Below are 25472 nucleotides of genomic sequence, written 5' to 3' on the forward strand. Positions count from 1 at the left end.
AAAGATTTGAGGCATCAAGAGGTGAGACAGTCACCCAGGATAGCCAGCTGGATGCTGCTCTTGTAGACACAGTATTCATGTGGCTGGTTAGTTGAGTTTCTGCTTAATGTAGACAATCATATGGTATCGATGAGAGCAAAGTAATTCCATTGAATGTCAAAGGTAAGTGTTAATACACTCTGTTATAGTAGATGATCAATGCCTACTTCCAAGGCCTGAATGTTATTTGCCACTTATCAGCCCATGAGAGAATATTATCTAGATGTTATGGGATGCAGACACTGACTGCTTCATTTGCTGTGGAAATGCAAATGGAATTAAACACTGTGCCAACAGTAGCAAAAATCTTTAATGATTTTACACAAACAAATGGTCTTTGATGAAGGAGCCGAAGATGATGATTGTGGAACTTTGGTCAGGATATCCTGGGGCGGGAATGATTGTCTCCAACCATTACAACCATTTTCCTTTGTGTGAGGTACTTTCCCCTCAATATCCATTGATGACACATATGGTCAAATACTGTCTTGATATTAAGGGCAATCACTCCCATCTCAACTCAGGAGTTCAGCTTGTTGGCCTACGGTTGGACCAAGGCTGCAATGAGGTCTGGAGTTGAGTAGTCCTGGCTAAACCCAAACTGAGTAGGTTATTAGTGAAAATGTGCCACCTGAAAGCACTGTTGACAACTGCTTTCATCAGAGTAGATGACTGAGAGTAGACTGATTTGGTGGTAATTAGAAGGATAAGATTTGTCTTGCTTTTTATGTTCAGAACTTAAAAACATAAGATAAAAGAAACAGGGGTAGACCACCTGGCCTGTCAAACCTGTCACACCATTCAATATGCTCATGGCTGATCTACACCAGGCCTTGTCCCCACTTCTGTGCTAGACCCCCATAGCTGCCAATTCGCAGATCTTTCAGAAATATTATCCACACCCTCTTTAGATGCCCCCATTGATCTAATCTCCACCACTTTTCAGGGTAGAAAATTCTAGAGATTCACCACCTTCTGCAAGAAATTCCTAATACACCTCAGTTTTAAATGATCGCCCGCTTCCACCTCCCCCCAACCCACCCCCCCCCCCCCAACAATCGTACAACAATTTCCCTTTATTTGAGATTCACCCACAAGTGGAATCATCTTAACCCCATTGTGTCCCTGGAGGATTTTATGTGTTTCAAAAAGATCATCTCTCATTTTTTTAAAAGACAATATCTGGGCAGTTTTCCATATTGTTAGGTTCCTGCCAGTGGCAAAATGCTTGTCTATTTTTGGGAGACTAATCTTCAGTATCATTGGGAGGATGTTGTCTGTTCCTATAGTCTTTGCTGTAACCACTTTTCTCGGCTATTTCTTGTGGACAGGATCAAGTTAAGTGAAGACAGACTTCTGTGATAGCACATTGTCTGTGGGACATAATTCTGCAAAGCTGTTGCTTGACCAAGTTATGACACAACTCTCCCTATTTGGACAACAATCCATAGAAGCCCTTGAGTCTTGTCTTTGGAATCTGGTTTTCGTTCAGTAATAAACTTGCATTACATTGTGCTAAGGTGAGATTTCCCTCAGGAATTGAAAGCTGAGTCATTGAGTTGCAGAACAGCAGAATTATACCACTTAACTTGTGAAAATGTGGACAAACTTACTTCTTATAAGACTTGTTACATTGGAGGTAAACTCTATCAGAAACTATGACAGCAATGTATTACTTGTCGTGGTCATCATATTCATGTTACACTCTTCAGCCACTGCTATTGAAGAAATAAGTCTTGAATTGAACTGAATTTTGGAAGTGCACTGCAGAATGAATACACTGCTTTAGAGCATATGATCAAGAAGTAATTTCTACCCAAATTATTTTAAATATGGCGAGGTGTATGTTGTCTGCATATTGATAAAATGTGCAAAAGGCGTTTTTAATACCCTTTTCAACCATTTCTTTTTCTTTCAGTGCAAGATAAATTGTTTGGTGATAATAATCATGCCTTTATAAATTGATTTACACTGGTATGGATAAGCCCCAAATTTTACTGGCATCTTTTGTAAATATCCTTCAGGTACTCAGAGCAAATTCACACTATTCTGTGTGTTTTAATGCAGAAATTTTCAATAAGATAGTCAGCAGAAAAAGCAGGGCAACACAGAGAAGCTTCCTGATTTCTGTGACTAATTGGACAGGGTCAGATATGTTAACTATCCTCTGTTCCTCCTGTCTTTACCTACATGATGTCCGTGGAAACAATTGTCAAACTATGCCAGACACCATGTGCACATTGACTATACACGGTTCTACCTCACCACCACCTCTTTAGACCCTTCCAGTCCCCCATATTTGTCACAGTGATTATCCACCATTCCGAGTTAGATGAGAGATTTTCTCTAGTTTAAATATTGGGAAGACCCAAACCATTGCCTCATCACCAACTCTATTCCTGAGCCAGTGGTTCATTCTTCTACATAGTCACAGAGACTGAAGCAGATGGTTCAAACCATGTCCATGAGCTAAGTGACTGGGGTACATTTCCCATCCATCACCAAGATCCTGCTCCCGAACATTACACCCCTGCTCTGCCTTACTGCAACTGCTACTGAAACCTTTATCCATTTCTTTATCAAACATAACAAATTTAATGTCTCCTCATCAGCCTGAGCCTCATGTCCTCCTTACACTTGAATTCATCATAATTTGTTGCCAGTATCCCGAATCACATCAAGTTCTGTCCACCAGTCATACATGTACTGGATGTCTGGCACTGGCTCCCAATTCTAACAAAAGGTCATTGGCCTGAAATATTAACTGCTTCCCTCTCCACAGATGCTGCCTGACCTGCTGAATGTTTCCAGCTCTTTTTGTTTCATTGTGAGTTTTTTTTTTACCCTCTATTACCCTGATTTCAATCTGGTTTTAATTTTGGGAAAATGAACCCTCAACACTTTACAGAAATTTGTTTAAAATACCAGAAGTGTATAACACTAATTAAAGGACACTGAATAGTGGCAAAATGATACAATACAAACTTACAAGCAAATTAAAGAAATATAGGGTTAGCCAATTACCCAATATAGACAGGGAATATATCTGTGTAAAGGGCAAAGAGTTGTATGCGTGTACAGGAATCAACTTGATCTGTAGTTCCAACCCAAGGAAGCAGCAAGCTGGGCTGGATCTGATTCAGGGGAATGAACTGAGGCACCTATAGCATGTATCAGAGGGAGTAACGCTTGTTGAAGAATAGTTATGATAAGGAGTGTAATTATGGACAATACAAACTCGGGTAAAAAGATATATCTGGAAGAGGGTTAACTTCAGTGAGGCACAAAAGGATCCGGCCCTGGTGGCTTGGAATCAAAAATTGGTAAGTGAATAGGGGAGGTTTCGAAGAGGAGATGGCACTTGCACAAAAAAAAGGCATTCAAAACTCCCTGGATGGCTTAAAATGTAGAGGTTAACACAAGATAGAAGAAAAGAGACCTAATACACATTTAAGAGAAATAGAGACTGGAGTACTAGCAACATAAAAATGGAAAAAACAAGTATTTTATAAACACTCAAACCACTGAAGGACATTCAAAGAAAGGCCAGTATGATCAGGGACCATAAATGCTACTTGTTTATAGAGAGAGGATATGGCTGAGGTACTAAATGTGCACGAGAGAAGAAAATGTGGTTAATACAGCAGTAAAGGAGAAGACAATAACAATATTGGAGAGAATAAAAATAGATAACAAGGATGTATACTAAAGGATAGATATGTGATGATGATAGAAGATTAAAATGATGGAAATGTTACACTGCTATTTCAAAAGAGCAGAGGGATAAATCCGGCACTTATATATATGAGCCAGCTCAATGGCAGCAGGGGAGGAAATTTTACAGACATTAACCTGGGAAAAATTCATTGGTGTTTGGAAATGTATGGGCTAATAAATGAAAATCATCATGGATTTGTTATAGGTCCCATTTAAGGAAAGGTGAGGATTAATAAGGGTAATGTAGTTGATCACCCTGAGTAAGTCAGGCAGCATCTAATGGTGAGAGGAACAGAGTTAACGTTTCAGGTTGATAACCTTACATTTGATTGCCAGCATCCACAGTACATTGGTGATACATTGTGTAACACATTTAATATTGTGCAAATGGAATTCTGAAAGACTTATAACAACGTACCACGAAACAGACTAGTTAACAAAACTAAAGGAACAGTGGTAATTTGGATAAGAAACCAGGTGAAAAACAGAGGTGAACAATTCTCTTTCAGTCTCGAGTAAGCTACTCAGTGGTTGCTCCCAGGGATCAGCTACTGGGACCACAATTCTATTTTCTATATAGGAATGACCTATGAATGCATGCCATAAAATCAAAGTTTGTCAGATGGACAAAAAAAAATCAGAAATGCAATAACCAATAGACAATGAGCATTGTAATATCTCCAGGATAACACAAGATGATAATTTGGGAGGTATATGGTTGGTGAAATTTAACATGCAGAAGTATGAAGTGAAATATTTTGATGGAAAGCACATGGAAAGCTATCTGAATTAAAAAAGTACAATTTTAAAGGGGGTGTAAGAACAAAATACACAAATTTTTGAAGGGTCTGTGTAAATTGAGAGAGCCACTAAAAAGTAAATGGCATCCTCTATTAATAGACATTGAGTACAACCACAAGGAGCTAATGCTAAACCCTCACTATTTAATAAAAGTGCAATTCTTAACATCACATTTTAGGAAGAATGTGATGGATTTAGCATGTAAAAGGGATTTAATGAAACTTCAGGACTTCAGTTATGTGGAGTGACTGAAGATTCAAAGGATAATGAAGGGTCATTATCATTTGAATCAAAAGGATTGAAGAGATTTGATAGAGATTTTCTTAATCGATAATGATAAGCAGGTATGGGTAAGATGAGCAGACTGGCTCCTCCTAAACTAAGGAACATCACACCTGGGCAATCCATGAAACCTTCTACAAAGACCTGCCAGGGTTATAAGAGGGGCTCAGCTACTGGGCACAGGCAAAAAGCGAGGTGGATCAAGAAGAACATTGAAGGGATACAAAATGTGGAAATATACTTAAACATTCACAAACAATAAAGGGAAATGGCAACTATATATTACAAGGAATAAGAGTTGTATGTTGGATATCATATTTAAGTTTTGATGCTTTGAATTGCGAACACAGAGTTCATTTTATTAAAATGAATATCTAAATGGTACAAAATTTGCTACATGCTAAATTTAATATTTGAGGCTCAATTAACATCTTTAATTATGCAAGATCCAATCTGAACATTTATTATATTATTTCAACTTCTTGATTTAAAAACAGCCTTAATAGCTACTCTCTCAAGCCATAATGCAACTAATGATTAAAATAAATACTAAAGTCACTGTAGGCATCCCCGAAATGATAGAAACTGAAGATAGCACATATCTCTTGTACTGAAGATTTTATAAAGGATAGAGCTAATATCATCAAAAGGCCGAGAGTGGGCACTGCCTCCTGTCATCAATTATCAGTTGGATCACAATGCAAAATAATCGTATTATCTAAGACTCAAGTGCAACATTTGTTTACTACTACCCTAGGTGATAGCTTCAGTCAGTACTGGAAGGAAATTTTAGGAATGCAACCTCGAGTGATGTCAGGACAGAGTACATTCTTTTATATAACTTCAGAACATAAAATGCATGGAGGTTCATAAGCAACGTGACAATTAATCATTTCAATATGTCTGCTTTTAAGGCAGTCAGTCCTTCTGAGCCATAGCCTTAGGCAATGATATTTTCTACCATATTACTTTTTTCATTACACTGCCTAATAATGTGATAGAGTTATGATTTATTTCAAAATATGAAATTTCCTTTTCAAGAAAGTTAGATTAAAATATATTACAATAAATAAATTATAAACTATATTGTATTCATATATTTCTCTAGGTGGACATTGTTGGTCCTTTACTTGCTTTGCTTGTAATTGTGTATCTTAACAGTTACAAACCAGAAAATCTATGTTGTGTCCCCATGGAAACCACTATCTTGTAGTGGTTTCTGAAACAGTTCATCTAAAAAATGAACCACAGTCTTATTATACACATAAATCTCAGTTGATCACTAAAGTCAATGGTAATCACACCACAAATATAGAGAAAAAAATATTTTAACACTACATAGTGAGTACATTGCACAATTAAATCAACAATGGCTCCACAATGTTTAATGTCACATCAGTTTAATAATGCTCTCTAACATATTCTCTGGTTAAATCCTGAGAAAATACCATGCAGAATAGCTTGTTTGTGGACATTTCAAAGTATTAATACCTTTTTGCGAACATCACTATGCATCAAGAATATGGGCACAATGATAGCCTCTGTTGGGCATTAACGTAATTGAAAGTAGATAAAACATCACACAAACCAAATAGTATTTATTCTTTTTTATAGAAAACCATGAGGAGGTTGAGCTTGAAATCTAAACATAGCTTTTGCTGACAGTTACAAACAATTTCTGACATCATCTGTAAAGCTTGATAAGGGCCTTCCAATTTCTTATTAGTTACCCATTTTGTGCTGTGTGCTAAAGTAGGGTTAAATGCTTTGCAACAAGATTTGGAACAAAGGACCACATTATTCAGTATGTAGGGGTCCCAATAACAGCTTTAAAACAATGTTATTTGGCTGTTTCAGTTATAAAAAAAATTGCACTCCATTATTTAGAGGATGATACTTGTTCAAATGGAGAGTGAGAGGTCCAACATGTATGGTAGCTATGGCAACTCAACAACAGCCAATGAACTATCAACAGAAACTTGTCAATTAATAGGCTCCACTAGACCACAACAATGGCATCAACTGCAAATGCAACCAAAAGTCCAGTTATTGTTGCTCCACCGAAAACAAGCCTTGTAGATTCAGTTCTATTCTAACAGTCAGCATCTACACTGGCTGATTTGCACTTCACTAGTCTTACTGTAACCAGAATTATAAAAACACCTGGTAATCACACACAGGTACTACTTCCTGTCTCATTCCACAAAAATGATCTATTTATATATCTTCTTTCTACCTAACCAAAGCAGATACTTGTCAGGATATTATTCATTGAGCCATTTCAACTTTACTATGTACTGACCAGTAGGGCAAAATGTTGCTATGAAAATGATTGGTAGAACATAATGTTCCTTGGCAAGGCTTCTGACGTCTACATTTATTTATGACCTTTATATCTTAGCTAACTGTGGGGCTACATCATACATAAACCACATTTATATGAAATTGTAAAGCGTTGAGGGTTGGAATGGTGGGGGGAAAGAGGTGGGGGGACAGAGGGGGGATGAGAGGGGCAGGAGTTTCCTTCATGTACTACTGAATTTAATGGTAAGGCCTAATTAATATTTTTGGAATTTTGGAATTGTTCCTAGATAGCCTAGCAGATTATAAGGATTGGAGAAGACCAGATGCTGATGACGGAGATCAGAGGCCACTTTTGGGGAACATGGGACCAGCCAATTGCAAGGATGCACTGATCCCAATGGCAAAAGATAGGTTGGGGGCCTGAGGAGGGGGATGGATTGATGGGGAGAAAGCACTTCTGCTACTGCAAATCTGCAAGCAACAATGAAAAGGCACCTGCCTGCTGGATTTACCAGCACTTTTCTCTCTCTTGACTTTCTTGAACTTTGTTCCAATCATGGTTCCGTTTAAATGGAGTTAATATCCAAAGCACACAGCCACATTTAAATATTTAAATATGCAATCAGTCTCCCAATTGAGATTTTTAACATTTTGTCATCACACCCGACACAAAACCACCTGTAAAATCCCTTCTTACTCCTTCTGGTATCCTATTTATTAATTGAATACTTCAATTCAGTATCCGTTCAACATATCTAATAGTGAAAATGGAATATGCAATGGAAATCATGTGTTATTTACCCATTTCTGCTTCTGAGGTGATGTTCCCCCAGGCCTGTGTCTCCCAAGCAATGCAGTTAGATGATTTACATGCCTGCATTCTGCTTTGAAAGAAGATATTATCCAAAGTTTTTTGAATCTACAAGGGGCAGGAGGTGAAGGGCTGACAGCAGCAGGTTAGGATGCTTCAGGGATTATGAGGATACTAAAAAAGCATGGTTGACCAATTGGTTTTCCTTAGCCAGTCATTTTCATATGTTCATACCAAGTCTATGTAGAGATGTAAATTCAAATCGGTAAAAATTAAATTGATAACATATCAACAAGTTCTCTACCACAGAACAACATTTTGGATAAAGTCATGGACCTAATAATTCAAGAATTATTCAACAACTATTCAGGCAATGCAGAACCCAGAGTCTCTCTGGATGGATGAAATAAGATTGTCCAACTGGACCATTGTCTGACATTAGCTTTCGTTTGCACTTTCAGCAACATTGGGCTGTTTACTACATTCAGCCCTCCATCACATTAAACAGAAAAAAAAATACGGCAGAAAGCTTGAGTATTGATTCAAATCTAAGATTCTGCTTTTGCTTCTGAATTTCATGTTGTATGAAATCAAAGAGCTGTGTTTCTAACAAGCAAACTGAAGCAAAGTATTCAGGATGCTGGAAATCTAACAATAATAACTTGAATGTCTAGAAATTCTGGTGTGCCCTAATGAGTATGTGAACAAGTGTGGTAAGTAGTTGTAATAGCATTCCTTTGGATTGCGGAAAAATCTCCGTAATCTGTAAGGATCATGGGATCGGGGCCTCAGCTGCTGCAGAATGGGCTTTGCACTTTTTCACCAATGGAAATGAAAGATGGACTGAAGCTGGAGCTGGCCAGTGCCAGTGGGGTCAGAGGACTGGTGGTCATCAACCCATACGAGACCTGGGATTGCATTGGACTGGTGATTAGATAAGCAGCCAGGGCAGAGATCCTGACTCCCATGGGGATTCAGGGAACTTACTGTGCTAGCATTAGGGAAGGAGATTGAATGATGGCTCTGAGTGATCAGAGAGAGAGATATTGGTATTGTTGTTGAGGGAAGTGAGTTACCCTAAGGATAAAAGGTAAGCATGGGGCTTGCTTGAGTGGTGTACTTGTCTGGATCAACACTACAACGTCTTAATTGTCCTGGAAGTGTCCAGTGATATTTGTTCCCAGGACAATAAGGTTTAATTTCCTACAGAACGCTCCAGAAATAGTGCTGCAAAAGGAATGACAAACCTTGATGCACGTCAGATGCAGAAACCATGTCAGTGCCTGATCACGTTCCTAGAATAACCTGGGAGGACTAGGAAATGGTCCACATCATATTCCACTCATTGGTACCACAGAGATACCACTCAGTGATATCATTGTATTGTCTACTGCAATCTCTGCATTACTGTAGGTATAACCCTTTCTATAGTGTTATATCAATTTCAATTATATAGCACTGTAGAAAGGGAAACAAAGTTAATGTTTCAGATCATCGATCTTTCATTAGAACTAACTCTATTTCTCTTTTCTCATCTGCTGAATGTTTCCAGCATTTTCCATCTTATTTATAACATGTGTGACAGGTATGCAAGCCTTGTGATTATGATTTATGACGTCATCTAACTAGTTGCTTTAGCTGTCACCTGGTTATCTATCAGTAGAAGTTTGTTTTTTTGCTGATGCACTCTTCTGCTGATATGAATAATAAAACACAACAGCCATTTAAAGTAATGTGCCAGACAAAAAGAGGAGTTAATAAAGAATACATCTTCCAGGGAAACAAATAGATGACAGTGCTTGAGCAGAATAAATGAGATTTCTGAATTATTAAAAAGGCAAGGCACAGTCTATGAAGCATTTCCATCTTCATTTCCATTTAGCTGAATGATGTGGTTTGGTAAAAGATTCATAACAAGAGAATTACAGATATACTTAAAACAATAAATGGCTTATACTCTTGATTGTGGCATTTAATTGGACTTACCAAGAGTCATTGCTGCACTGGAATGCAACTGGCTTTATAAATAATTTCTTAATGCCTGTGGTACAGATTACAAATACTGCAGAGATGTCAATGGTTTAAATTCCAACATTATGTAAAAGATTGAAACAAAGCTACTTTCAGTTCTGTTCCACAACGGGAATGCCTGATACAGTGTAGCAGATACGATCATAGCACCATTTCCCACAGACTAATTCAATGAAAGTTTCCACACTCTGCTGATGGTGGAGCAATTACATCTGGGTAGCTTCAGTCTACTTCTGTGTGGACACAATTCCACAGAATAAAAGTGTCTAGGATTCAGCAGAATTGATACTTACAAAGCAGCCATATAGCTATTTTGGGTAACCAGATACTAATATCAATATGGGAGAATATCCAGACAGTTATGATTAGGAAGCAACTAACTACTGTGTTCTGTGATAGTTGTCTCCTGGGGCAAATAGATGGGTCATGCTGGCAGTACTCCTAAAAGGATCTGATCACATCAAACACTTTTACCAGATATGTCCAGTAGACAAATACACGTTTCTACTAGTATTTGAAACATTCAAATGCCAAAGTTTACAAATCATCTCTCTACATTTTCAATGGGTAGCTCTCTTGGTCCATTAGCACAATGATAGATCCAAAGCAGGTCTGGCAAATGCTTTGCCCAAGACTGCAAGAAACTGCAGAGACTTGTGGGCACAGCTCAGCACATCATGGAAATCAGCCTCCCCTCCATGGCCTCTGTCTACAATTCTTGCTGCTTTGTTAAAGCAGCCAACATAATCAAAGACTCCTCCCCCCCAGACATTCCCTCTTCTTCCCCCTCCCATCAGGCAGAAGATATAAAAGCCTGAAAGCTCATACCACCAGGTTCAAGGACAACTTCTATCCTGCTGTTTTAAGACAATCGAATGAACCTCTTGTATGATAAGATGGACTCTTGACATCACAATCTACCTCGCCATGGCCCCTGCACTTTGTTTACCTGAACTGCACTTTTTCCGTAAATGCAACCCTATATTCTGCATTCTGTTACAGCATTTCCCTTGTACTACCTCAATGTACTGATGTGATGAAATGATCTGTATGGACGGCATGCAAAACAAAGCTTTTCACATGTGATGATAATAAACCAATTACCAATTTTTTTATGTGTAATTGGCTCCACAAATTTACCATTAGAATAAAGGTTCCAGATTTAACTAAGGGTGCTTTATTGCTACATTTCCCTGAAGTATCAAAACAAAAAGATATTAAAGAACAGTGAAGAAACATTCAAATCCATTTGAAAACCATAGTTTTTGCAATTGCCCTGTTTCAATTTGAATTCCATTATCTATCAGATTCCATGAACTTTAGATTCCATGAACTTGTGACTCTCTGATTGGGATAATGGAGGTAGTTCCCAGTGTGGGACACTGGTGATATCTCACAAATCAAAGTCTTTCACAGCAAAACTTAAACATTGCCGATAAGTAAGCTGCTAGTAAGGAAAATAGAAATCAAATATATTTGTCAGAATTTAACATCTCATTACTAAAGAAAACATGGGAAAGTGCAATTCAATTGTGAACCAGGTTTTTTCAATTGAAGCCCAAGAACAAGTCAAAGAAAATTAAGACAATCAGCCAAAACATGCTGGAAAAATAACTGCTGAGTGCACCAAAGGTTCTTTCAAGGACATTAAATCTCCTTGATTAATGAAGTATAAAGGATGATTAAAAATGAAGATTTACTATATAACTTACATAATTCACATTCATATGACAAGGTAACAAGTGCATTTCTATATTAAATACTGCTTCTAGGAAGTTGCAATACTAGTCAATTTATTATTACAGAGAAATATCCAAATACTGCATGATTTGGTCCTTACTTTGAGCTGCCCAAGATAAGGTTTCCACATTCCATCCATTAAATCCTGTCTATACTTCTTGGTGAAATAGCCGAGATAGGAGACAAAAGCAGTGATGAGGAGCACATCCCCACAGAGCATGCTCTCCTGCTGTTTGAAGTTGCACACAGCTTCAGCCCAACGCACATTTTCTGAAGCCAGACCACCAACCTATGAAGAATGTATAGTATTAATAAAGAATATATTTTGAAGCACACAAATTGCTTTTATCACTGAATTTGGCAAAGCTACGTTCAGATAATGTAAAAGAAGCAATAACACAGCAAACCAACTCTCACTGTAAGATGGAAATCATAAGATATGAAAAACTGATCATTTATTTTAAAACTATCAACAACAACAGCTGTGTTATTGAAACACTGAGCACCTTCTTTAACTCTTCTTCCTGTTATTAATCCTTGGAGTAATACAAAAAGATGATTACCAACTACTTAGGACATTCCTGGGGTGTAAGAAAGGAATGAAGCTGCACTTTCCAGAATTTAGGGTCTCCCAAAGTACTTCATAACTAGTTGGTAAATAAATGTGATTCTGTACAGATTATATATTAGATATTAAACAATGGTAACAGTTAATTATTGTGGTAAAGTTGATTTATGATTGCTGACAGAAGATTATTTCTGATAGTTTTTTTGTTATAAAATTAGTAATGTTTGTTGGAGAATAGTTTGGTCAATAATCAGTACAATTAATTTGTATTAGTTAACCTCTTAAGGTGCTGATCATAATAAGTGGGGGGGGGGGGGGTGACATAGTCTCTCTTTATTTCCTGTCTCTATCAGTATTTAGTACTAAACAAAACCTATGCTTAAAGTCAAGAGCTCTATGTGTCCAAACAAGCACCCTTGAGAATAGTAGTGTAGAAATAAACAAATGCAATGAACAACAGAGATTAATCAGTTACACTCTTCATTTGAAACGAAGACTTTATGTAATAATACTGTTCATTATTCTCATTTTACAATTTTCAGCCAGTGATGGTAGGCAGACATCTCTTCACAGCACAAAGTTTCATTCTTATTTGAGCTCTTTCAAGTCTAAAACTGAAATTATTCTTTTCCTTGTCGAATAAGTTCTGTTACTTTACTGCTAATTTGTGCTTAATGTATCTCTGTTCTGGATGCTTTACTCAGAACACATTTTCTTCTTGCAGTAAAACATTATACAAGTCAAATAAAACAGAATATTGTAGTAATATTTGTGAGTAAAATGAAATCTAATTTATTCATTATTATTTGCAACTCAGCAACAGAATATTATGATGGCAATTGAACTTAACCTAAATTGCACGTTTGAGTCCCCTGACCTATTACTAACTCTCATTGTGTTGTCTTAACAAGTTATTTGTCCAAAATTGCATGTCTTTTGAACTTTAATGAAATTACTCTCATAATTTTTGTGCTGACCGATGATTATAAAATGATAATAATATACAGTGGTTATTGGTTTATCAAAATGAATTTTGCCAGTATCAAAAGAGCCCTTGAGAATTGTAGTCAGGCCTTGATTAAGTCAATGCAATTCAGAAGCTTTTGCAACATGTCTCTTATTCAATATCAATCTGATCAAAGTGCTTGCAGCTGTACTAAGAAAGGGTTTGAATCATAAATTCTGTAAATGTGACCTCTTGGAAAGGAGATGCATCAGCTTTTTACTGCAGATGTGAGCAAAAAAAAGTGTGTGATGGGCATTGTTCTTTTGGGACAAAGGATATCACTGGGATCATTCTTCACTCTGAGGGCCTTAAAGTTGTGGTCACTATCTTAGCATGGAGCACCATGCACAATAATTTGAGTTAAAGGAACTGACAGAACTTATTCCAGGGCAGGTGGGACCTGTACAAGGTGGCCAGGTTGCACCTCAACTGGAGGAGCACCAACATCCTTGCAGGGAGGTCTGCTAGTGCTACTCAGGAGGGTTTAGATTAGTGTGGCAGGGGAATGGGAACCAGAGCAGTCAGTCAGACAGTGGTGGGATTAAAGGGGAAGGTAAAAGTTGGGACAAGTCTGAAAGGAAGGATAGGCAGGGCCAGGTTACTGAACACTGTGGGACTGATGGGCTGAAGTGTATTTATTTCAATGCAAAGAGTATTACAGGTAAGCCAGATGAATTTAGAGCCTGGATTAGTATAAGGAACTACCATGTAACCATTACAGAAACTTGGTTGAGAGAAGGGCAGGACTGGTAGGCAACTCAACATTCCAGGATGCAGATGTTTCAGACCCGATAGAGCAGGCTGTAAATGAGGTGGGGGAGTTGCACTATTGATCAGGGAGAATGACGGAGCGGCACTTCCAGAGAGCACATCCAGGAGGGCTCATCCATTGAAACAATATGGGTAGAGCTCAGAAATAAGAAAGGTGCAATCACCATGATGGAGGTTATACTACAGGCCTCCCAATAGCCAGAGGGAGATGGAGGAAGAGATATGTAGGCAGATTATGGAAAGATATAAAAGCAACAGAGTAGTTTTGTAGTGGATGACTTTAATTTCCTCAATATTGACTGGGACCTTCTTAGTTCTAGAGGCTTAGGTGAGCAGAGTTTGTCGTGTGCATCCAGGATGGTTTCTTGACACAGTTTGTAGATAACCCAACCACTGAAGGGGCCAAACTAGACCTTGATTTGGAAAGTGTGCCTCATCAGATGATCAGAGTTTCGGTGGGAGAGCACTTCAGGATCAGTGAACATAACTCCCTAAGTTTTCAGATAGTTATGGGTAAGAATAAGACTCAAGCTCTGGTGAGAGTGCTAAAGTAATACTTAAAAAGATAAAATAAAAATTTTTAAAAGGCTAATTACAACAGTATTAGGCAGGAGCTGAAGAGAATAAATTGGGAGCTGTTGTTTTTGGGCAAGTCCACATCTGACATTTGAGTCATTTAAAGGTCAGCTGGTCAGAATTCAAGACCAGCATGTTCCCGTGAGTTAGAAAGACAAGGATGGCAAAGTTGGTGAACCTTGGATGATGAAGAATGTTGCAAATTTAAGTGGAAGCACACGTAAGGTTCAGGATGCTGAAATCGGACCACGTCCTTGAGGAATATAAAGGAAGCGGGATAAAACAAACTGGAATCAGGAGGGCTAAAAGAGGCTATGAAATATCCTTAGTGAGTTGGATTAAAGAGAATCCCAAGACATTTTATACATGCATTAAAAGCAAGAGAGTAACTAGGGAGATGGTAGGATTACTCAAGGACAGAGGAGGAAATTAATCTCTGGAACTAGAGGAAGAGGATGATGTATGAATCGAGAACTTCGCATTAGTATTCAACCAGGAGAGGGACATGGAGGATAGTGAGATCAGGGAAGAGTATGCTGATATTCTCGGGGATGTTGATAAAGGAGGTGGTGTTGGGTCTCTTGAAGAACATTAAAGTAGATAAATCCCCAACACCTGATGCGATCTATCCCAGGTTATTGAGAGAAGCAAGAGAGGAGATTGCCAGGGCCTTGACAGAGACCTTTGTATCCTCTTTAGATTGGATTGTTTTCTCTGGAGCATCGGAGGCTGAAGGGCAACCTGACAGAAGTATGTAAAGTTATGTGAGGCAAAGGTGGGATAGATAGTCAGAGTTTTTCCCTAGGATGAAAATGTCAAATACTAGAAAGCATGGCTTTAAGGTGAGATGAAGGAAGTTTAATGGAGATTTATGAGGCAAGATATGTTGTTTTTTGTTTACACAGAGAGTGGTGGGTTCCCGGAACATGCTACCAGGGGAAGTGGTGGAAGCAGATATTAATAGCAATGTTTAAGAGGCATTTAGGCAGACACATGAACAGGTAGGGAATGGAGGGATATAAACCATGTGCAGTTTAAATTGGCATCATAGTCAGCATTGACAGGGTGGGCTAAAGGACCTGTTCTTGTGCTGTACTGTTCTATGTTCTCTTGCCTGACAGAATTAAAAGGACACAAAATTCTGTCTCTCATTCTTAATCGTATGTGATTACTGCAATATCAGCGCATTGGAACCCAATTAAAAGTTATGTAGAAATATAACAGAAGCTCAATTTCAGTAAGGTTCAGCTGAATTCACCTCCTCTTAGCAGTGGCCAAGTAATTTATTTTAATGTGGCATCAAGTGCCATAGTACTCATCATTGAATTGTCTTTCCAAATTTTCTAAGATACATTCATGTATATATTAATGTAATTGTTTGAAATATTGGGCAGAAATTAGCATGTCTCAGATCAAGAACTACTGGTTCATATTGATGAAGCCTGAAACCAAATTTCTTGTAATCCTTGACCATCATCTTCAGATGGACTGTTTGTTTCCAGACCTATTTTCTGGTCTGAAACAAAACTAAACCCAAGGCCACTGTGCATGGTACCAGCCCCACCCAGCTGAACTCATCAGAAATTGGTCAAACCACTGGTTCTCAAAAGGTACCAATGGAGCCCATTGGAACTTTGCTTGTCATGAGGTCTCTGGGCCCAGAAGCAAATGTTGGTCCCATCCTTTGGTCCACAACCATCATCTCCTAAATCTTAAAATCTCCTGATATGTCAAAATTTCAATTCTTCCCTCAGCACCAGACATCTCCCCATGTATCCAAACCCCAAAAACCTCATCATTGCCTGTTTTGCACTGGTAGCTCAGCAGCTTATTTAAATGACAGTCGATCATGTTGTGTCTACAGTGATATCTGCCCAGAATTGACCTGATATATATTCAATAGCTCCAACACTAATATTCCAGTGAGGACTTCATCACCAGAACCCATCTTTGAAGTCAGACTATCAAAGAAATAGGAGTAATTCATGGGTCCATAGGGGCAGACAGATTTACTCACTGGGTGTTCACGAATTTTAGATGTCCGAGGCATCTGAGGCTACACAACAATCTTGAGAAAAACCTTGCAATAGCTGTGCTGAATTACCAACAACACTGTTTATTGTCGCATAGGTAACACTAATAACTCCCAATATATATTTGTGCAGCTGTGGAGTATACAGGAGTGGAAGAAAGATGTACTCTGCTCACATGACAACATGGCAATGTAAATAATTGAGAACAGGGAAGAATGCAGGAATGCATCAAAGTTCGTCCACAAGAAGACAATAGTCCAAAACAGCATCAAAATCAACCATGTGGAAGAAGTTGTCCAATTTGAACAGGAGTAGCAACTGTTCAGGCTCACTGTCGATTTTCTGACACCACTGAAAATGGTTATGACTGCCAATTATTTTAAATTGCTACATATGGTGTGCAAGTGCCAAGTATCTTAGACATGCTTGCTCAAGAGAGTCAGCGTATGGCATTCACTTGCGATAACAATTGAGTGTCCAGAATGCACAAAAGTTCCAGGAAAGGAAGACTTTAAGTCTGTGCCTGAGGGAAGGAAAAAACAATAGTCTCAAAAACTGTGCTCCCCTTGGCAGGCAAGAGATGTGGCTGCCAGTGTCAGAGTGTCATGGGTGAATGTGAGCAAAGTTAATCTGCAGTCCCTGAACTGTCCAGGTAAAATCCATAACAGCAGGAAGGTCTGGATGAAAGGAAAATTACATAAGGATATAAATGTTGAAAATGTCTGGAGATGGTGTTCAACCCATGCTCTGAGAAGGCTTCCAGATATGGAGCTTAGACTCTTCCACGTGTATGATGAAATACCACAAAGGTTTTAAGAAAGCAAAGATGTGTTAAAGTTTGAGGTGAGGATCAATTCAAAATATGCTAATCACCGCCCCACACCAGTGATACAACAAGTTTGCCGTGAAAATCCATTACTCAGAGACCTTGATGGTGGAGAAAATAAAGTGTTTGTCAGAAAGGGCGGCTCGCTGATTATTATGGAGAAATTGGCATAACTTAAAATTATTAATGATTTCAAATGTACCATGTAATTCAATCTATATGTTCAGTATTCCAATCAGGGCATCTTGTTATAACAGCATTATGCACTTAACCAATCTCAGGAGGAGTATGTTCAAGAACATTTTTCACCTTTTGTTTGAAAAGGGACTTGACACAAAGTGCATTTTTCACTTTTTAACAAACATTCCTTTGTCGGAAGTAGAGTCACTGCAAAGCAGCATATATTGCCCATCCCAAATTACTTTAAGAAGATTGTCGTTCACCACCATCTTGAACTAACATAACCCACACAGTGAAGGCACTTCTTATGTGCCACAAGGTCAGTAATTCTAGGATGTTAACCCAACAATGATGAAGTGGCAGCAACACATGTCCCAATCAGAATAGTGTGTGGCCTGAGAAGAACTTGCAGGTGGTATCAGCAGCAGTGGTCACAGGCTTGGGAGAAGTTCTCAAGGGTTCCTTGTAAATGTAGCCAATGTTACAAGTACATCTTTAAGAGTTGTGTCTGCTGTTTTTTTATTCCATTCCCTGGCCCTATTTTACTTTTCTTTAAATTCGGCTGCAGATATTAACCAAAGACATGGGTTCAGTCTCTAAGCTGCTGATAGTAACCACCATCAGCCTTCATTCCACAACCAATCCCCCACAGTGTAATTACCAATGTAAGATTAAACTATTTGCTCCATTGAATACTGAAATAGGGAATACTTACTTTTTCCTCAAACTCTTAACTCTTTCCCATCTTTTTAATCACCATCCAGAGTTACTTGTTCAGACTTAACCACATCATAACAACTTCAACATTCTTCTTGACCATGAAATGAGCTTGAAAAGCCATTAAAATGTCCTCTGGTATCTAGTTCTGCCACTTTGTCCATAAATCATTCCAATGCTGCTGAACTTTCAACCATACCTTCCTTAAGACTCAACAGGGTAGAAAGTCCAAACCTCCAACTCCAATCCTACATATTAGCCTGTACCGTCTGGTATCACCTGCAAGACTCTGCACCAAACTCCACTTAATCCATCCTTCCTTCCCCCCATTTCCTTTCTCCAAGAGCCTGAGCTCTCCCTTCCTAAAGCCCTCATTGCCTTACAACTTCCGCAAAACTTATCCTTTTTAATTAGCCTAAATCATCTCTACTAACTCCTGCACTATTAATAGGGTCCTTGTTCTAGGAATGGCTTTCAAACACTTATTAGATAAGAGCCGCAAATCAAGTGCAAGAACTAGTACTTGACAGAGTATTTTCATTACATACATTTAAATAAGAAATTGTGTCTCTGACTCTTTTTGCCAGTAATTACATTTTATTTCGAGCTCACTTCCTTGCAAGTGTAACTACATCACTGGAGTGAGAACTGGTTAGATAGACCATACTTAGAAATAACACCACTTATAAGCATATCCAGAAACGTATTAGCAATTATTAATTTCCAGTCAATTACCGATTTCAGTCAATATTGATAATTCTGTAATTCAGAGCATGTAACTACATTTTCTTCTCATCTCTAATTTGTGCTGTGATCAGAGCTTCCATGCTTAATATCACAACATACATTTTCCATTCATTGGTCATGACTATAGTTCTTCCCCATAGTTTTTCATTGATAGGAATAGTAATGAAATTGTCCAAACAAGAAGTTCCAATATTGAAACAATTCAAAATGAATCAATCCTGAAAACACTTTCAAGGTAACAACAGAAAATCTTATTAATATTCTGATCAGTTGCTTATTTCTGACTTGTTGTCATATAGTTATTTTATAGAGCCTACAACATTAAATCATAAAAGTAATATGGATGAGTTACTGTAGGCCTGTTATACTTCAGAAATTCTGTGAGACAGCTGTCACACATCAACTCTTCAGCATTACTGCATTTGACAAAATGTAATTTGAAGTGTTAAGATAGCCCCACGTCTTGTACTGGTCATTGTTTAAAGTTTCATTCATAATGCTGTGTAAATGGCTTCAGTTTCCAACTCTCATGTAAGATTTCAATGTGTATCCTTCATCAGTTAGCAGAATTTTGATCATGTTTCATTTTACATTCACAGAGCTTTGCACTGATTAGGTACTTCTAGATTTACCTAATTTACGGGTAAGACACAGTGAGGGCAGAAATCAGTGTGAAACGGATATCTGCAGTATTATGGCAAAAATATTGCATTCAACATAATCCTTTTCGAAAATGTTGCTCAGCACTTGTTGTGGTTAATGCTTATCTAAGTGCACCCAATGAGTACATAAATGCTTGCAGGTAAGGAACCTCACCAGTCGATTTGCAAGACCGATGGTCCGCGCAGTCGATTCGGCTTCTTGTTGACATTTCAGCTTATCTGCAGTGGCCTGTTCAAATTTTGCTGTTAGTTTTGCTAGATTTTCATTCAGTTGCTATTAAAGAACAAGAAAATAGATGTCGATCAATATTAGATCACTACAAAACAGGAATTCAGCATTGGAATAAAGGCTGCTTAATATTTATTTCCTCAATCTTCCATTGCATTTCACAGAAACTCACCTACAGCTTGTCAACATCCTCCATGAAAACTTTATTATTATTTAATTCAATTATATTTTGAATTGAATAATTGAACGAGTCTTAATATCACTTTCAGCCCTTTACCTTGCCCTGTATCACAGTTCATAGTTTCCTTTTCCCTATCTACACAATTACAGGAAGAATTAACAGCAGCACGCACATGATGGGCAGAACGGCCTTTTTTTTGGTCATGCATTAATTAATCACCACATCTTATAACGAATGGGGTCAATGGCATCAACGCTGATGCAATTTGTGAGATGATTAAGTTAACACTTTTCATGTGTTTCATGTCATAATGTATTACAGAAGATCACCATTAAAAGCCCTTCACTAAGTGGGCCAGAACTTGCTGTGAAGTGCAAGCACACCAAACCCCAGGTATTTCTCCACATTTCCGCAGGCTTGGGATTGCTACTCAAATGCAGATGTCCTGAACTTGTTGGGCAGTTGTGGCTGGCAATGCCCTGACTACCTTCTGATGTTGGATTCCAAACATGCAGCAATTCCCCATCACTCACAGAGTGGTATTTGCTACCTGAACTTGTCCTGTTAAGTTTGGCACAGCAACGACAAGTATTATTTGTTTCAATGGATGGGATTGATGACGAGAGACAAGGGCAACGATGAGCTAATTTACATATTTAATGTTTACTTAAATGTTTTAAGTGTATTCATATAATCTTGCTTTATTTGAATTTATCATAATTTTCAAAAATTCTAGTTGTTTTTTAAATAGTTTTAGAATGTTTCAAAAGTCAGAGATATTCAAATGTTAGTGATAATCAAACGTCAGGGACATTCAGACACACTCAAGTTCGAGAGCAGGCTGAGCCTCAAAGGTTGTTTCATGGGCACTGTTTGTTCCAGCCCCCACTTGATGGTGTTACATCACACAAAACCCCACTGTTGCACAGGGCCATGCTATTGAGGATTGGGATGGCTTGGGAAAAAGCTTACATCTGCAGTCATCTGCAAAATTGCACACTTACTTCGCAGGTGGGAACAGGAGTAAGTGGCAGAAAGTGCAGGTGACTGCCAGTGCAGGTAGCAATAAGTGCAGGCAGCAGCAAGTGCAGCTGTCATCCACTGGCAGCAGGTTTTAGCTCACTGCCCCAATGGTACAAAATGTGTGCGTTTTGAATATAGTGTCCAAGATAGTTGGCACGATCATTGTAAGGTGCAGAGATCTTCAACAGAACTTCATTAACGTTTAGACTCTATTTAATATTCTTATATAGCTTTCACATGAAGCTTCTGCACGACTTAGATACCTCTGATGAGGAATGATTCTCAGTGAAACTGCACAGGGTACTGTGATAAATGTAAACCATGCTATTTCTTTTAACTTACATTTATCTTGGCTTTTATGATTGCCAGCTTCTCCTGGGCAGCAGCTAATTCAGCATTGGCTTTGTTTAAGGCTTGACGTTTAGGCTCAACATCACAATAGACTTCATAAAACTTCACAATGTTGACAACCCAGGAGCAAAGACCAGCAGCGGCTAGAGACTTGGATGCAATAAACTCTTGGTTGAATTCAGGATCGTGCAAGTATGGCTGAAGAGCTTTAAGGCAGTTCTCATGGATGTTTTCCTTATTGAAGTTGATCAGAGACTCGAGGAAAGCATCCACCTTTGCCATCATCACCTTTGCTGCCTTCCAGCTACGGTCTTTGGGTATCTTGCCTCCAACTGCTGTGAGAACGAGCACAGCAGCTGTGACATTAGTCACTGCAGAGGGGGGTGAACCAAACGACTTCAATTCTGTCAGGTTATTCTGGAAGAAAATGAGGTTGCAGATAAAACAAAATGGATTTTACTTTGTATTGAAGCACTAATAGAGTCCAGTTATTATCAATCTGAAATGGGTTGCTTTGAAGTCTGGAATTACAATCTGAATTTTACATAACATGAGTTACAAAAATATGGTACAATGAAACCCTCTAGTGGTAACCCAAACCTCCAACGGCTTGTAAACTGTGAAATTGCTGGATCCCCACTGTATCTGAGAGCAGCTGATTGCATCAAGATCAAGAGAATCAGAAACAAATGATTAGCATGCAAGCTTGTGACAATGCTTGCATAATTGACCTAGTTTACTGTATCTGAAATCCTTTTCAAGCAATATTGTTACATGAATATTGGGACAAAACATGAAGAATTGATGGCAAATAAAAAATGTTGTGGGATTGCAAATTAGGCAATTAAATTAATTGTATAAAATGTGGGTAAAACAATATTCTGTTATTTTAACCACAGGTTTCAACTTTTTTTGAGGTTGGTCAATTCTGAACCCTGACTTCACAGAGAGATGGTTCAATTCCATTTGATTCTTCCTCATTCTATCAGGTTGACAAACAGCACAAATCTTTTCTCATGATTATTTAAGTTTAAACTAACCATCCTTCCCCTCCCCACCCCCAACATAAACTGTCAACGGAATCAGTCAAAATTGCAAATCCAATTCAATTCATTAAGCAAAAATAACAAACAAAATCCAAAAGCAAAATACGACAGATGCAATAAAACTGAAACAAAATCAGAGAATGTTGGAAACACTCAACAGGTCAGGTAGCATCTGTAGACCGACAAAAGATAAATTAATATTTCAGGTCAATGCCCTTTGATCAGAACTGAACAGGATAGTGACAGATACTTATTGCCTTGCCAGGACAAAAGGCTGTTTTCCTCATCATCCAAAAGAAGAAATAAGTGAATCAAATTTACAGAACATACAATTTACTGTTACACTACTTAACCATAGAACCATAGAACCATACAGCACAAAACAGGCCCTTCAGCCCACCATGTTGTGCGGTCCATCAGACCACCCTCACACTACCTAACCCCTCCCTCCCGCATATCCCTCTATCTCACATTCCTCCATATGCCTATCCAACAAGCTCTTGAACCTGTTCAATGTATCTGCCTCCACCACCACCCCAGGCAGTGCATTCCATGCACCAACCACTCTCTGGGAGAAAAACCTCCCTCTGACATCTCCCCTGAACCTCCCACCCATAACCTTAAAGCCATGACCTCTTGTCTTGAGCATTGGTGCCCTGGGAAGGAGGTGCTGACTGTCTACTCTATCTATTCCTCTCAATATTTTATATACCTCTATCATGTCTAACTTGATGTAGGAAGATGTTATTTTATTTTAAGGGGAAATTAATATAAAATAAAATGGGAAAGGTCAATTGGAAAATATTGCAATATCCCCCTGATCTGCTTGCATGTGTTACAACTGTGACTTGATTGTTATAGATATAGATATGAAATGTAATGCAAGGAATGTTCATACGTTCTCCCCGCGTCTGTGTGGGTTTCCTCCCACATTCTAAAGATGTACGGGTCAGGAAGTTGTGGGCATGCTATGCTGGCGCCAGAAGCATGGTGACATGGCTGCCTCAGAACACTCTACGCAAAAGATGCATTTCACTATATGTTTCAATGTACATGTGACTAATAAAGAAATCTTATCTTGCATATGCAGTGAAGAAGATTGTAATCTTTGTACAACAACACTGACAGAATGCATTTATATTGCAGTCAAATGTCATAAAATGCCAACTTGTACCTGACAGAACTGAACTTATTTTTTTACTGCTTAACAATGTCCTTAGTTTGTCTTACTTTTGGAGATGCATGGATTTTTTTTTAAAAAGTAATACTAGTTCCTGCTGTCGTGTGCACCATCTTTACACACTGTAATATCCCACATGATGGAAAAGATTGAAGAGATACATAATCTCTTTAGTCTTTTGCTTATGTAAAGATAGGGTTTTGCTTAGGTAAAGATAGGGACTTTTTACTTGGTCTCAGAAAGAGAAGAATTTAGACTGGCCTGAATAATAATATTTCCACATTCACGCAGTCATTCTCTGGTAGCTTCCCAGATCATGCAAAGTCATTTGGTCCTCCCAGCTAATGTTCCTCTCTATTGGATCGCTGTCCTTTATCCTGTTTATGATTTTGAGATATGCCTTGAGACTACTTTCTATATCCAAACCACTAAGTAACTTCAAATTGCCTTTCTTTACAATTATTTTAACCTCTTACCTTATTTAGAGTATTAAGGGCTTCCTGAGCTGCTATAAGAGCAGGTTCAGCTTTTGCTAAATCCTCTTCACAGTCTTTCTGTGTCCGGGTAACTTCCTGCGCAATGAGACCCACCTTGCGTTCTTCCTCATCTGCAATGGCTTTTTCTTTGCTTACTTTCTCTGTTTCAACTCCAACGACTTCAATCAGCTTGTCGGCATCTTCATTCTTCTGCTTTAACTCAACTTCCTGAGCAGCCAGTTTGGCTTTGAGGTCATCCACCTATTTGTTGGAAATGAAGTTAAAGGAATAATCATTAAAAACAGTCATTGAGGAAAGGAACAGGACCTTCGATCATCAAACACCCATTTACACTCATCCTGCTTTATTCTTCTCATATTTAAAGTTTTGACATTCATTTCAGTACCCATCATTACTCATGAAAGTGGTAGGTGTATTTTTAACACTAAGATGATTAAGTACTTGGAGTTCATCCACAATAAACAACCCTGGTACCACCCTCAACATCTCCTCCCCCCACCCCAGCTGCAATATCCATCCAATTGGTTGTTAAATGATTTCCAGTTCTTTGATTATACACCTTCATCAGATCTGCCATTATGTTCCATGAATAATTCAGTTACAGGAGACTTTACAGCAGCGAGAGTGAGAACCGTAAGCAGTTTGGAGAGCAAGTCTCATTGCTGAGCTAATTGGGCTGCAGCAGCCAATAAAAAGAGGGTAAGTTCAAGCAGAGTGGCCATTGTGGAGCAGCCATTGTGTGTGTAGCTCAGTGTAAGAGCGGGACCTTGGGGCTTTGGCTCAAGAGGCTTCGGCATGAAGAGGCTAAGTAAGTGAGCGGAAGTTCGGGTAAGGTCTCTTTTTTTTATTGCACAGTTTAGAGCACTGGGAATGGCAGGCAGGGCAGTAGTTTGCTCCTCTTGCAGGATGTTGGAAATCAGGGAGACCACCTGTGTCCCTGATGACTACACCTGCGAGAAGTGCATCTGGCTGCAGCTCCTTACAGACCGTGTTAGGGAACTGGAGCTGGAGCTGGATGAACTCCGGATCATTTGGGAAACTGAGCAGATGATAGACAGGAGTCGCTGGGAGGCAGTTACACCAAGGTTGCAGGATGCAGGTAGCTGGGTGACTGTCAGGGGAGGGAAAGGGAGTAGGCAGTCAGTTCAGGGTAC

General features: G+C 38.7%; 1 protein-coding gene across 1 annotated transcript in view; it reads right to left on the reverse strand.

Annotated features, from left to right (window-relative positions):
* Window positions 1-25472, reverse strand: part of LOC127580053 (dynein axonemal heavy chain 9-like) — a 377996-nt gene that overhangs the window by 125793 nt on the left and 226731 nt on the right. Inside the window, exons 49-52 of the mRNA XM_052033209.1 lie at window positions 24298-24558; window positions 21587-22012; window positions 19966-20085; window positions 11826-12014 (exon numbers count right to left, since the gene is read on the reverse strand). Coding sequence (XP_051889169.1) covers window positions 11826-12014; window positions 19966-20085; window positions 21587-22012; window positions 24298-24558 — 996 coding nt within the window. The remainder of the gene's footprint in view (window positions 1-11825; window positions 12015-19965; window positions 20086-21586; window positions 22013-24297; window positions 24559-25472) is intronic.

Source organism: Pristis pectinata, chromosome 18 (assembly GCF_009764475.1).
Source record: "Pristis pectinata isolate sPriPec2 chromosome 18, sPriPec2.1.pri, whole genome shotgun sequence".
Classification (NCBI taxonomy): Eukaryota; Metazoa; Chordata; class Chondrichthyes; order Rhinopristiformes; family Pristidae; genus Pristis; species Pristis pectinata.